Genomic DNA, 13,709 nt, shown 5'->3' on the forward strand with positions numbered 1-13,709 from the left:
GCTGAACCACGAATTAAGAGACCAAATTCTTCAATTGGCTTCTATCACCTCCTTGCGGTCGGACCCTAGACTTGCTACAACTTCCGGTCCTCAGTTTCCCCATGTGTAAATAAAGGCTAGGACCCCATGCTCCCTCAAGGATCCTCTATGGGGAAAAGACTAACATTTTGGCAGCCGCCCACCATGAAACCTCATTTAATTGTCGTCTGAGCCCTATGAAATAAGCAGCATCCCTCTAGTTTACAGACGAGGAGATGGATATTCGTAGAAGTAGCTTGCCCAGGCTCTCCCAGTCGCGCAGAGCCAGAACTCAAACACAGACCACCTTCTACATCATGACTCCTACTTAGTCTTGATGTCACATGAATGTCAAACGGTTTGTGTTCTTTGATATTTTGTTTCATTTCCCCTCTGAGCTGCTTCAGGTAGTCGTATCTATTCATTTTAGGACCTTCTGCTGGGTCACACACAGCACCTAGAGGGCAGTTGTTGAAACGAAAGAGAGGGTTAACATTGTCTTTTAATTTGAAAAGCTGGGGCACCTGGGTGGCTCAGTCGGTTAAGCATTTGCCTTCGGCTCAGGTCCTGGGATCGATCTCCATGTCCGGCTCCCTGCTCAGTAGGGAGTCTGCTTCTCCCTCTCCCACTCCCCCTGCTTGCATTCCCTCTCTCCACGTCTCTGTCAAATAAATAAATAAAATCTTTAAAAAAAATTTTGAAAAGCTAACTACCCCTTTCCCTGGGAGCATTTGTCTACAGCGTAAACTGACTTGTTGATTTCTCAGACGTTGTTGTGATGCAAAGATTCTCTAATAAAACAAAACATGCACTCATAATTGTTTATTGAAAATACCGAGAACACAGATGTTCTTAATCCTATATTTTTAAGTCCTAGCCAGAAACGAAAACAACAGGTTATTTTTAAGGGGACTATCTTGACAATTTCACGATAACTCCAGTTATCACTATGCCATATGTTTTACATTGCCAGGTGGTGATGTGTTTGCTTTGGCGGATGATGGGGCGTCAGTGTTGTTCGAGGCAGCAGGAGGGGGCAATCCCGACTGCATTTCCCTCCTGCTGGAATATGGAGGAAGTGGAAATGTACCCAACAGAGCAGGCCATCTTCCAATACACCGAGCTGCCTATGAGGGACACTACCTGTGAGTAATAAACCATAAGATGATTGTTTTCAGTTGAAAAATACAAAATTGTTTATATAGTAGAGTCTCAAGTCTATCTATGTAATACTTCCCAAAATCTGAAAAGAAAAAGACAAGTATAAATATTTGTTTGATTTTTTCCCTTTCTTTTTATTTTCACCTACCTCATGAAAATTCCATATTGAACTTATACTACTTTTATGATAAAAATTTTTTCTTTCAGAAGGAAGTAAGTTACAACTGAGCATTCTGCACAAGCCACCCAAATAAGACTTTCTGTTTTGTTTTGTTTTGTTTTTCAATGTGTTTAACAAAAGGCTACAGGGTTTCTAAAACTTTTGCCTCTGGCAAAGGATCTTGTGATAATATTACCAGTATTACTCCAATTTTTACTAATACCTACAGATATTATGATATGATGTCAAATTCATCCTTGACTAGAAAAGTTTCATAAGTTCAGGTTTCTTTATTCAAAAAAAAAAAAAACATTGGATAGATTTTAAATCACAATACGTGCCACAATCAGCACATCAATTGAAGTCTATAATCACTATATTAAGCTACCCACCATAAGAGGACGGCTTTAGGCAATTAAATATATTTTATAAGTTCAAAAACTTTGAAATCATTAGGCTTTATCATTTTCAGTGGCCACATTGGCTAAGTGGCCAATGACACATAATTGACGCTAAGTGACATGTTGTTAGAGTTTACCTGGATTTACTCCCAGCGTTCATAAATTCACACATGGTAGCTCTGAATTAGGCACAAGAGATCAAGTTATCCTTGCCTGTGGATAGTTGTTCGGTCAAGTGTGAAATTCACAACTGTTTATCACAGGTTCTTAGAAACATAAGCTGTAGTTAGTTATCCCCATTGGACTGATAAAGATTGATGGAATTATAAAGACTCTTTTTGTGGCTGATAATTCAATTGCAAGTTTATGGAAGCAGGCAGGACATGCATGGCCACTCCTGAAACATAGACTACTCAGGAAGCAGTGAAAGAGAAGTAAGGAATGAGAATTCAAAAGGCCTAAACCCTCGTCCTTGCTCCACATCCAACTGTGTGACCTAGGACAAGTCATTTCACCCCTGCAGACTTCCTGTTGCCCCTCTGTTAAATGAGGGGTTGGATTGAGCAATGTCCAAGGTCACTTCTTGTGACTCCATGATTCTCATGGTCAAGATTATGAAGCATTCTTCTATGGCATCAGATGCTCCTAACTTTCTTTTATATTTTTTCCACTAAATAGCTTTGGTTGTTTATAAGTATCATGTTGTTCCGAAAAGAATTGGAAGTTGGGGAGAGTTCCTGAGGAACCACAATTCTAGGACCAAACATAGGACCTCCAGCATGTTCCCCGGGAATATTTAGAATGGGAAACTAAAAACAAAACTAGATTACACTAAACTAAGTAGTCACCCAATGGACAGAGGTTAAATGTTACATGTTTTTGTATGAGGTTATCTAGAGAAAATAAAAGTAAACAAACTGCATTCACTTGTCTAGTGAGGAAGCTGGTTTATTTAAATTCTTCATTTTCTTCAGGCCATGTGGGTATTTGATTTTTTTTTTTTTTTTAGTGCGCTGAAGTATCTTATCCCAGTAACATCCAAAAATGCAATCCAGAAAAGTGGGCTAACACCAGTCCACTCCGCAGCAGATGGACAAAACGTGCAGTGTCTCCAACTGCTCATTGAAAATGGCTTTGATGTCAATGCCCTGCTCGCGGACCACATTTCTGGGAGCTATGATGACGAGCGGAAGACGGCGCTGTATTTTGCGGTCTCTAACAATGACATCCAGTGCACAGAAGTCCTTCTGGCTGCAGGTGCAGACCCAAACCTAGACCCCCTCAACTGTCTGCTTGTGGCAGTGAGGGCCAATAACCATGAAATTGTCCGGCTGCTTCTCTCCCACGGAGCAAACGTCAATTGTTATTTTATGCACGTAAATGACACGCGTTTCCCCAGTGCCATTCAGTATGCCCTAAATGACGAGGTGATGCTGCGCCTGTTGCTGAATAATGGCTACCAAGTGGAGATGTGCTTTGAGTGCATGCATGGGAACATCTTTGGAAATTCATTTGTGTGGTCAGAGATAGAAGAAGAGGTACTACCGGGGTGGACATCTTGTGTAATAAAAGATAACCCGGTGAGTTACATCCTTTTCTTCTTCCTGTTGGGTCAGCATCCTAACGTTTGCTCATTTAGGGATGTTACAAGGAAAGAAAAATCAACTCTCATATTTTTCTTATTCTTGAATTTGGGTTGGCAATAATATGGGGATATAAGCATAAAACTAGGCAAACAAGATTACTTCTTTTTCTTGAGCTGGAAACTGAACGTGGAAGCATGTGAAAATGTATGCAATTAATAATTTATGCTTCTTTGGTGGAATATTGGGGATGGAAACATGGAGAGAGAAATACTGGAAAGAAACATGATTCTTCCAGGTTATGTTGACTGCTGTAACAGCAGAGTCCTGCATATAGCTTCAGGGCTCATAGTTTCACAGATACAAGCAATTTATTTTTCTTTTTCGTTCACTGCAAGAAGGGTACTTTATTTTCTGTAAAAAGACAAAGACAGTAATTTTTCATAACAAAATTGAGTGCTTATGTACATAGTATAGTAAATGTATTACTAAATTAAATTTTATCAATTCTCTCAGTTCTGTGAGTTTATTACAGTTCCTTGGATGAAACACTTGGTAGGCAGCGTTATTCGTGTGTTAATCGATTACATGGATTATATTCCTCTGTGCGCTAAGCTGAAGTCTGCATTAGAAGTACAGAGAGAATGGCCAGAAATCCGTCAAATACTAGGTAAAAAAAAAAAAAAAGTTTTGCCTATGAATTTTTTTTCCTGAAGAATGTATATAGGTGAGGTCTCTCAATGTCATCCTTGATACTTCTTCAGTGCTACTTCATTTTCAGAATTACCTGGGTTTTTAAATCATCCTTAATACTTCCTCTGATATAAGATGCTAATTTTTTGCTTTTCTTGATACTTTCCAACTCTTTAATTGTGTAATGAGTACTCCTAAAACTATATCAACATTTTGGCTAGAACTTATTTTTTAAAAGGTTACTCTTATACCACCCTAAGATACCTGGACTGTAGTCTCCATGTGAACAGGCAACTATTTTGTTTATTTTTGTATTCTCAAGGCTTTGCATGATACCTAGTGAGTAGTAAATAATAAACACTGAGTAAATGAGTGAATGGAATGAATTCGAGTTATCCTTTTTGATATGCTCTCTCTCAGGTGTTTATTGACAAATTCCTATCAAAAGTTTGTCTTATAGGCAGGCCATTTTCTATTCTCTAGTTTAAAGTTCAGTTATAGTCATAAAAGTGATTCATATTATAAATACAAAACTAAGGCTGAAGGGCGCCTGGGTGGCTCAGTCGTTCAGCATCTGCCTTCGGCTCAGGTCATGATCCCAGGGTCCTGGGATTGAGCCCCGCATTGGGCTCCTTGCTCAGCGGGAAGCCTGCTTCTCCCTCTCCCACTCCCTCTGCTTGTGTTCCCTCTCTCGCTGTGTCTCTCTCTGTCAAATAAATAAACAAAATCTTTAAAAAAAAAAAAAACAACTAAGGCTGAAGGCAAGTACCAAACAATCTGGGCCCTATAACTTTTTTTTTTTTTTAAGATGTTAAGTGATTCTGAAGCTCACTAATGTTTGGGAACCAATCTTTATTTTATTTTTTTATTAAGCAAGCTTTATGCCCAACGTGGTGCTTGAACTTATGATCCCAAGATCAAGAGTCGCGTGCTCTACTGACTGAGCCAGCCAGGTGCCCCTGGACCCTATAAAATCTTGAAACTGACCTGTCAAGCCTCCCTTTCTGAGCCACGGCCTGCAATGGGAATAAAATCGAAACCATAGGACAATAGAGTCATGAGAAAGTCCACATAAAAAGAGAGGCAGCAAAGAGAACAAGGCAACTTCAGGCAGCAAGCCACTATTTTGGATCATTACTAGAAGATAACAGAATAGGGAGTTCTGTAAAGTCAGAAGACCTGTCTTGGACCAAGTATTCTTCTAAAACTTCAGGACAACTAACATCACATCAAAATGAGCAACAGAAAATTATCACAGTCAAGTTTCATATAAATTTATTATAGAAAGAGGAACAGTGATGGACATTGGGGAAGATATGTGCTACGGTGAGCGCTGTGAATTGTGTAAGACTGTTGAATCACAGATCTGTACTTCTGAAACAAATAACGCAACATATGTTAAGAAAAAAGAAAAAGAAGAAGATAGCAGGAGAGGAAGAATGAAGGGGAGTAAGTCAGAGGGGGAGACGAACCAGGAGAGATGATGGACTCTGAAAAACAAACTGAGGTTTCTGGAGGGGAGGAGGGTGGGGGGATGGGTTGGCCTGGTGATGGGTATTGAGGAGGGCACGTTCTGCATGGAGCACTGGGTGTTATGAACAAACAATGAATCATGGAACAGTACACCAAAACAAATTATGTAATATATGGTGATTAACATAACAATAAAAAAATTAAAAAAAAGAGGAACAGAATAATATCCCCACAGACCAGAAAGCACACCAGAAATCATACCCTTAGAACAGATGAAAACTAAAAATTTCATTTCAAAACAAGCTAAACGGCATAAGAAAGATGATCCAAGATATGAAAAAATGCAAGTTCAGAATTACAAAGATTCAGAAATGAGGTAACAGAACTGAGGGAAGAATTAGAAATAAAAAGAAAAAAATAATTTCAAATTTAAAGACTGAACTAGAATGAAAGCAAGAACTAATAATGCAATAGATAACATCTTCAGAGAAACAGAAGCTGAAATGGAAGGAAAATGTTTAAATAAAATAGAAATGAAGGAATAGATCAAAGGATTTGAAAGACAGTGGCAGATATTGAAGACAAGCAATAAAGAGTGAAGAAATGAACAATAGGATTCCTTAAAAAGGAAAACCAAATTGAGGGAACAAAACAAATACAAAAACCTATATTACAAAAAATATCTGTGATAAAAAGAAAAGGCAAAGCTACAAATTACAAATTAACATGTCCTTTGGTCATGTAGGCAAAAAGGAAAAAATCAGATTCCCTCAGACAATATTGTTCCTCTGATTGCCTTCTGAAGAATCCACTAGAAAATGAACTTCAGACAGCCAAAATAACTGGAGAAGTAATGACATAAGGACTAGTACTGAGCATTAGACAGAAGACGAAGACCAAGTGTGAGCTAAAAGGGAGGAGATACAGTATGTAGGGTTGCATGGTCAGATAATGTGGATACGACACAAATATTTTAAAATGGGGAGAGCACACAAAAAAAATTTTTTTTAAAGATACCAAATTATATGATGTTGGCATCATATTAATATTGTTATCTGAGAATGAGAGGCATTCAGTAAGTGAGTGATTGTGGGATATTCTAACTCTATTATTCTTTGTATCCTTGAGAATACAAAGGATTGTCAGTGTGGAAGAAAGAAAATACAGATGTAATAGGTTAAAGAAAAATCTTGTAGTCCTGAACTTGAATTGGAAGTATCAATATGAACTCAAGCTATTTTACATGGGTGTGTCTGTCTGTCTACAGTAAAGTCTTAGAAATAACGGCAAACCGAGCAGCAATGAACATCCCCAGACTGTGGTCTTCAATGACCATTTCCTAGGAAAAAAAAGAAAGCATGATTTCAGGTCTCAGGAAGGAATGTGCAAGATGAGCCTGGAATATCTGTCATTCTACATTGCAAAGAAACTGTCAAAGACCACCAGAGCATGCCAATAGAATTTAGGACCCAACTTGAAGAATCTCCTACTGGCCAAAGATGGAACAATTCAGCTTCCAAAGGGTAATTATTTTAGTGAATTGAAACCAACTAAATATGCTTAAATATGACATTTAAAAAATCAGTCTGCTCTAGAGAGCAAGAAAATCAATTCATTATCTTGAAAATTGATAAAGGAAAAGATTTGAGCATTTATTCTGCCTTACCTATATGACTTGTGCCACTAGTAACCAAAGAGTAGATGAGCACAGATGTCTCTTTATAAAAGTATTCCAAATAATAAATGAAAAAGAAATAGATGTCACCACTTTGCAGCCCCCAGTCAGCTAATGGACATAATCATTGAACACCAGCTGCTCCTAATATCTCATTATGTGGCCCTGATGAAAGAACACAGCACCATATATAGTTTTGCCAGAGGAATCAAACCTGAGTCTGCTCAAGTCTCTGGATCCAGCCATCAGTTTGTGAGAAATAGAAATGGCAGTGAAACATGGAGCTACACCATGAAAAGGCAATCAATCAGCAAAATTTAGGCTGTGGGAAACTGCAGGGCTTTTTGGTTCTTCAAAGATGAATTGAAAGAAAGACAAAGGGATGGAGAAAAGAACCTGTGGATTAAGAGACTTAAAGGTCCTAACAATTTTTTTAAAAAATATTGTCAATACAACCGCATAGGGATAGCACACTTAGATGTTAGAGCTCTAAAGGAAGTGATTACCTGGGGCGCTGGGGTGGCTCAGTCGGTAGAGCATGCAACTCTCGATCTGGGGTTGTAAGTTTGAGCCCCGTGTTGGGTGTAGAGATTACTTTTAAAAAAACAAAATCTTAAAAAAATAAATAAAAAATAGAAATGACCATAAAAGTCTGAATAGTGGTAACTTATAGGGGAGGAAGGAATGAAGATTGCAATGGATTATGGAGGGAATTCTGGGATGACTGGGGAAATTCTTCTATTCATGGCCTGGGAGGTGATTAAAGGTGTTCATCTCATAATCACTAATAATAATTCATGAAGCTATGCATGTATGTAGTTACTTTATATTTTATTTTGCAATAAAAAGGTTAAAACATTTTGGAGATTGTAAGAGGAAAAAAAAAACAACAACCCAGAAGTCTTAAATAGGTGAATTACCCAAAGTTACAGACCTAGAAAACAACAAAGCAAAGATTTGAACCCTTGTCTGTCTTACTTCAAAACACTCTCTCCAACAGCACTGTGCTTCCTGTCATAGGCAGAACAGAGTTTGCTTCTAACTGGTAATTAATTGTCCATGTGTTTTTATTACAAAAGAATAACCAATTCTGATGACTGTAGAAAGGCGATCTAAGGAAGAAGAAGACCAGGAAGTTGTGATATTGTTTCAGTCATCCATTAATGCAACTGGAGTGGAAGTCAGTTGAATGCTGTGAGTGTGATTAACCACTGGATGTCAGGATTCCTCCAGACATATGTAAGACCATGTATTTGTTAAAGAAGAAAATAAAATGTATTTTTTTTTTAAAAAGATGGGCTTATTTTGCCTATTTCAGTAACAATAATTTTGCCTCCATAGGTTTTGAAAAACATTGTTTTAATTTTTTTTAAGATTTTATTTATTTATTTGACACAGAGAGAGTTAGCGAGAGAGGGAACACAAGCAGGGGAGTGGGAGAGGGAGAAGAAGGCTTCCTGCTGAGCAGGGAGCCAGATGTGGGGCTTGATCCCAGGACCCCGGGATCATGACCTGAGCCAAAGGCACAGGCTTAACGACTGAGCCACCCAGGCGCCCCATTGTTTTAACTTTTTAAGAAGATAATTTGTTTATAATCACAAAGGCAATGGAAATGTGATGTCTTTTATTACTGAATTGAGTGATAGTTCACATTATTGAGTGGTTACAAAGTGCCAAGCAGTTTTTCACTAGCTCATAGTGCTGGGATAATATGTCAGTGTTGTAATATAGATAAAGTAAGAGTTGAGAATAAAGACTAATATCAAATATTTAAATAACGTTAGATTTTTTTTTTAAGATTTATTTATTTATTTTGAGAGAGTGAGAATGAGAGAGAGAGAGAGTACATGAGAGGGGGGAGGGTTAGAGGGAGAAGCAGGCTCCTCGCTGAGCAGGGAGCCCGATGCGGGACTCGATCCCGGGACTCCAGGATCATGACCCGAGCCGAAGGCAGACGCTCAACCAACTGAGCCACCCAGGCGCCCCGTTAGATTTTTTTTTAAATATAAAATATTTAGGTGTCAGACACTGAAACAAACCTAAGATTGAATCATTTCTATCACGTTTCCTGGATAATTATGCATTAGAAAGATTGGTAGACGAGAGAGGAAGTAAATAAATAAAACTCTACAGTACTCAATTCTAAAACATAAATAGGAGATGTGAGCATTTGCTTTCTTAAGTCAATTCCATTCATTCATTTAACATATCCTGGTTGAACACCCACTATGAGACAGGCTCTTCCTGACACTGGAAGAAACTAAATGCTTGTCTTCACGGAGACTGCATTCTGGGGAGGGGTCTGCGAAGCTTAATTACACTTTGAATTTCTTTTAAAATCGCCAGTTGCCAATGGGTACATACCTGTTTTTCAGAATGACACTATTAATGTTATTCTAAAACAGTCTGTATCTTACAGGTCAATCTACTAATATTGTTTTTATTTTTTGCTTATTTTTTCCCAACATTTTAGAGAATCCTTGCTCATTAAAGCATTTGTGTCGGTTAAAAATTCGAAGGCTTATGGGACTCCAGCGACTCTGTCAGCCAGCCTCAATGAAGAAGCTCTCTCTACCACCAACCATCCAAAGATATATATTATTTAAAGAGTATGATCTCTATGGACAAGAGCTAAAATTGCCATGATTTAAAAGATAATATTTTAAATGTGATTTAAAAAATATTTTAAAATGGGGTTCATTCAGAATTTCTTGGAATCATTTTACATCCTTAAGTGTATTTAAATCCATTCACGATTTTATAACGATCGTGTGTTCTTATGGGGACACCATATTTTACATCTTTAAAGACTTTACATTGTGATGTAAAGTAAAAAGATTTACATTTTTAAAGCTGGTCAGTATTTTGTATGTGAATTTCTAATAATTATCTTCACTTCCAACAAGTCTTCAAATTATCCATCTCTCCTGTGTTTATAAAACAAAGAACCACTTTCTCAAACCCCCATCTCCAGCCAGTTGCTGGCTCTTTCCTTTCTTTTATACCCACACTGAGCTCCTTCCAGCCTGCAGATGCACACATGGTCCCCGGGCTTGGGCTCCCTCCACCGCCTTTCTCAAGGTCTTTAATAATTGCCTTGTCGCTAATTTCAGTGAGCATTCTTAGTCCTTTCAGCTGAGTCCTGCGCATCTGTCACTGCTGTCTGCTCCCTCCTTGAAATGCTTTTCCCTTTGTTTTCAGGACACCTTGATCTCTTGTCTCTCCTCTCACCTCCGCGACCAAGCGTTCTTGTCTCTGGCTTCTTTCTGTGTTGCTTATCTCCTGCCAACCCATTAGTATGTCTTAAGCCCTGTTTTCTTCTTATGCTATGTTCTCTGGGAGAAATGTCATCCACGTCTATGGTTTCAATAACTAACTGTATGCTATTGGCTAGACAATTTATATCAGAAGTTCAACTCTTTCTCTCGTCCTATGTAAACAAGTGTTCTAATGGACTGTTTTTTTCTAAAGATTTTATTTATTTGAGACAGAGAGAGAGAGCACAAGCAGGGAGGAGAGTCACAGGGAGAGGGAGAAGCAGACTCTCCACTGAGCAAGGAGCCCAATGAGGGGCTCCATCCCAGGACCCTGAGATCACAACCTGGGCCGAAGGCAGGTGCTTAACCGACTGAGCCACCCAGGCGCCCCTCTAATGGACTTTTAAACACAAAGTCACCTTAAACTCAACATGTCCCCAAATGAACCCACTACCTTCCTCCACAAAAAGGCTCCTTTCCTGCATTCTCTAGCTCACTAGTTAAGCCCAATTATGGTCAGTTCAGTTTCCTAAGAAAAAAGCTGGACGTCAGCTCTAACCATCCCATTTTTCTTACCCAGTACAGCAAATCACCAAATCCTAGTAAGTTTGTCTCTTGAAGACATCTTCTTCCCCTCAGTCTTACTGATTTGGCCCTAATTCTACCTCTCTATTATCTTCTTTTTCCCAGGATACTATAGTGCTGCCTAACTGGCCTTCCTTCCTGTTGTCTTGCTCCATCCAACACACAGTCTACCCACAACATCCCAGAGTGATCTTTTACAACTCGAAGTAGAGTGTGACTTCCCTGCTTAAAATCATTCCCGTTGCTCTTAGGACAAAGTCCAAAGTTCTTCCCGGCCCTTCCCTATCCAAATCGTCGCCTTCCTCCTTAGCTTTATCTCTCGACTTCTCCGTTATCCCTCTCCTTTAACCGTATTAGACACCGGTTAGAAGTCTGTTCTTTGAACAGTGATTCCCAGATTTTCAGATTTTATACACCTGTAGTTTTTGTTTTGCTCATTTCAAAAATAGGGTCATCTATTTTTTAAAAAATCTATCATCTACTATCATTGTCATTTTATAAAAGAGGGACCATCTTAATGCCAGAAAGCCAGTTGGTCTTAAACCCAGTAATTAAAATTGAGTGACTTTAGGTTTAAAAAGACTTACCACACTGTCTTCATTTACCCATTGATGGGTGAAAATTTCATTCTGCCCCAACAAATATCTGAGGTCCTTTGGGAACCACTGTTGTAGAAATAGACCATGCTCTCTTATACTTCGGGGTCTTTGCATTTTTTTCTCTCTGTGCCTGGAATCCTCTTTCATCTCCTTCTTCCCCTGTCACCCCTTCTCCTCCAGGTCTCAGCTTAGATGATCCCTCCCATGGGAGGGGAGGCCCCAGCACAGCACTTCTCAGGCTGAACCGGAACGCCCGTTCTCATCCGCCTGCCCCACTAGACTAGAAGCTCTACGAGGGTGGGCTCTATGTCTGTTGTTTTCCAGTGTTTTCTTAAAGCTGAACACATTTCCTAGAGTACAAAGCTCAGTAATTATTTGTTGAATATAAAGAATGAGTACATTTTGTATAATACCCAAAAATAATCAGTGACCTCCTCACTATCATGGTAAATTGATAGTTCTGAATCTGTGAATTGGCTATGTAACCTTAATCGTTTTAATTATTTAGATTTGGTTTTCTTAGATTTTAATAATGTGTTTTTCTTATATTTATTTTTATCTTTAGAGTTACGGTATTTTTCCAATGGCTGATTGGTTTGTGAATTTTTCAAATTGTATTTAGCTTCAGTTATCTCTAAAAGATAAATAAGCATAAAAAAAAAAAACCCTGTGCAATTAAAGCTATAATGTAAACTTACTGTGTTCCCTAGAGATATATTTTTATATAAATTGTAATGTATTGTATTCATAACCATAATGTTTTGTGTATAGTAGTATTGCATGATTCCTTTATTGTTTTTTCCTAGTTGTGGCTAAAGACATTGTTACCTATAAGGAGCGCTCTAAGTAAATAAAAACTAATACTGGGGATATAAATCTGCTATCTGAAATTTCAGATATTAAATAAACCAAAGCACTGACACTTTCTTTAATGTAGTTTTGTGTAGGTACATTCAAGCTGCTTCAGATAGTAAATAAAGTCTACTACACTAAAGCTGTGACATTTTTCTTTAATGCGGTTTATGTAAATATATTCATGAAACATTTGAATGTAAAGATAGAAGCTCCTGGCATATGTTAGCGGTTTTGCAAGTGGGTCTTCTGTTACTTGTGAAGCAGGAGAGAGATGTTTTCTATGAACCTGACACAATTGCTGTATCTGAAATGCATTTGATCTTTTTTTCTTATATTTTGAAGTTTCCTAATCGTGCTTTTGTTTGTGTGTGGGCTGGGTGGTAAGGGGAACTAATTATCACATCAGGGCTGTCTCTCCCAGAATATGTCACTTTATCTGGGAGAGGACAACAGCTACTTCTCCCCACTGAGCCGGAGGAGAAGCCAAACATAGTACCGTGGTGCCCGTTGAACCACTGTGGGATCGACGTGCTAGAGTTTTGATGACATCGTCCCATGCTGCCAAGATGTGCATGGTTGTTTGGGTCACTGGGAATTTTGTTTTATATCGGACAGACAGCCTGCATGCAAAGAAGCAGTTCTGACCTCTCATTTGAGTGTGTTTTGTTTAGTTTTTCAGGAGGCAATCTTGAAAGAGTATTTCCATTTCTGACTTAAAATAATTTTATAAGCACATTGGAACAAAGTGCCTCCTAAAGAATGTGGTTCGGTCATTTCAGTTGGTCACAGGACGTTTCTAGGCAATAGGATGACAGTGCAAAAGATGGGAGAAGGAGTGTGTTAGGCAATGTCATACAGCAAACTTTCATAGGTAACGCTCCCTTTGAGGCAGGTTTTTGACAAATCTGAACATATGGGTCAGACAGCATGGAAACTACAAAAAAGATGGAGTTTTTTATGACCCAGAGAACACACTTAAGCCTTGTCATTGACTTTTGCCACACATTCCTATCCAAATTTTGGTTTCAAGTCACATTATTCTCATGTATATAGTCACCTTCCAAGTCAGAAATTATGTAGGACATATAAAAACTCTCAGCTGCTTCAAGTTTTTAGTGGGTCAAAAATGAAACACTATATGCCCATGTCCATACTTTCAACACACACACAGTACATCTATGTGACAAATACACATATATTCTACATACATACACGAGAGCATTGTAGTGTGGTATTTTAGTGCCATATA

At 38.4% G+C, this 13,709-nt stretch overlaps 1 protein-coding gene across 7 annotated transcripts in view; it reads left to right on the plus strand.

Annotated features, from left to right (window-relative positions):
* Window positions 1-12,707, plus strand: part of ASB15 (ankyrin repeat and SOCS box containing 15) — a 34,022-nt gene extending 21,315 nt beyond the window's left edge. For 3 of the 7 annotated variants that reach the window (XM_027574965.2, XM_027574967.1, XM_027574966.2), the window contains 4 exons: window positions 992-1,163; window positions 2,750-3,320; window positions 3,840-3,993; window positions 9,638-12,706. In XM_027574965.2, coding sequence (XP_027430766.1) covers window positions 992-1,163; window positions 2,750-3,320; window positions 3,840-3,993; window positions 9,638-9,810 — 1,070 coding nt within the window. In that variant the 3' untranslated portion in view covers window positions 9,811-12,706. Of the gene's footprint in view, window positions 1-991; window positions 1,164-2,749; window positions 3,321-3,839; window positions 3,994-8,243; window positions 8,404-9,637 lie in introns of all 7 variants that reach the window. The other 4 variants (XR_003516651.1, XM_027574968.1, XM_027574964.1 and 1 more) reach the window with 4 other exon arrangements.
* Window positions 12,708-13,709: the final 1,002 nt, after the last annotated feature.

This window comes from Zalophus californianus, chromosome 12 (assembly GCF_009762305.2).
Source record: "Zalophus californianus isolate mZalCal1 chromosome 12, mZalCal1.pri.v2, whole genome shotgun sequence".
NCBI lineage: Eukaryota > Metazoa > Chordata > Mammalia > Carnivora > Otariidae > Zalophus > Zalophus californianus.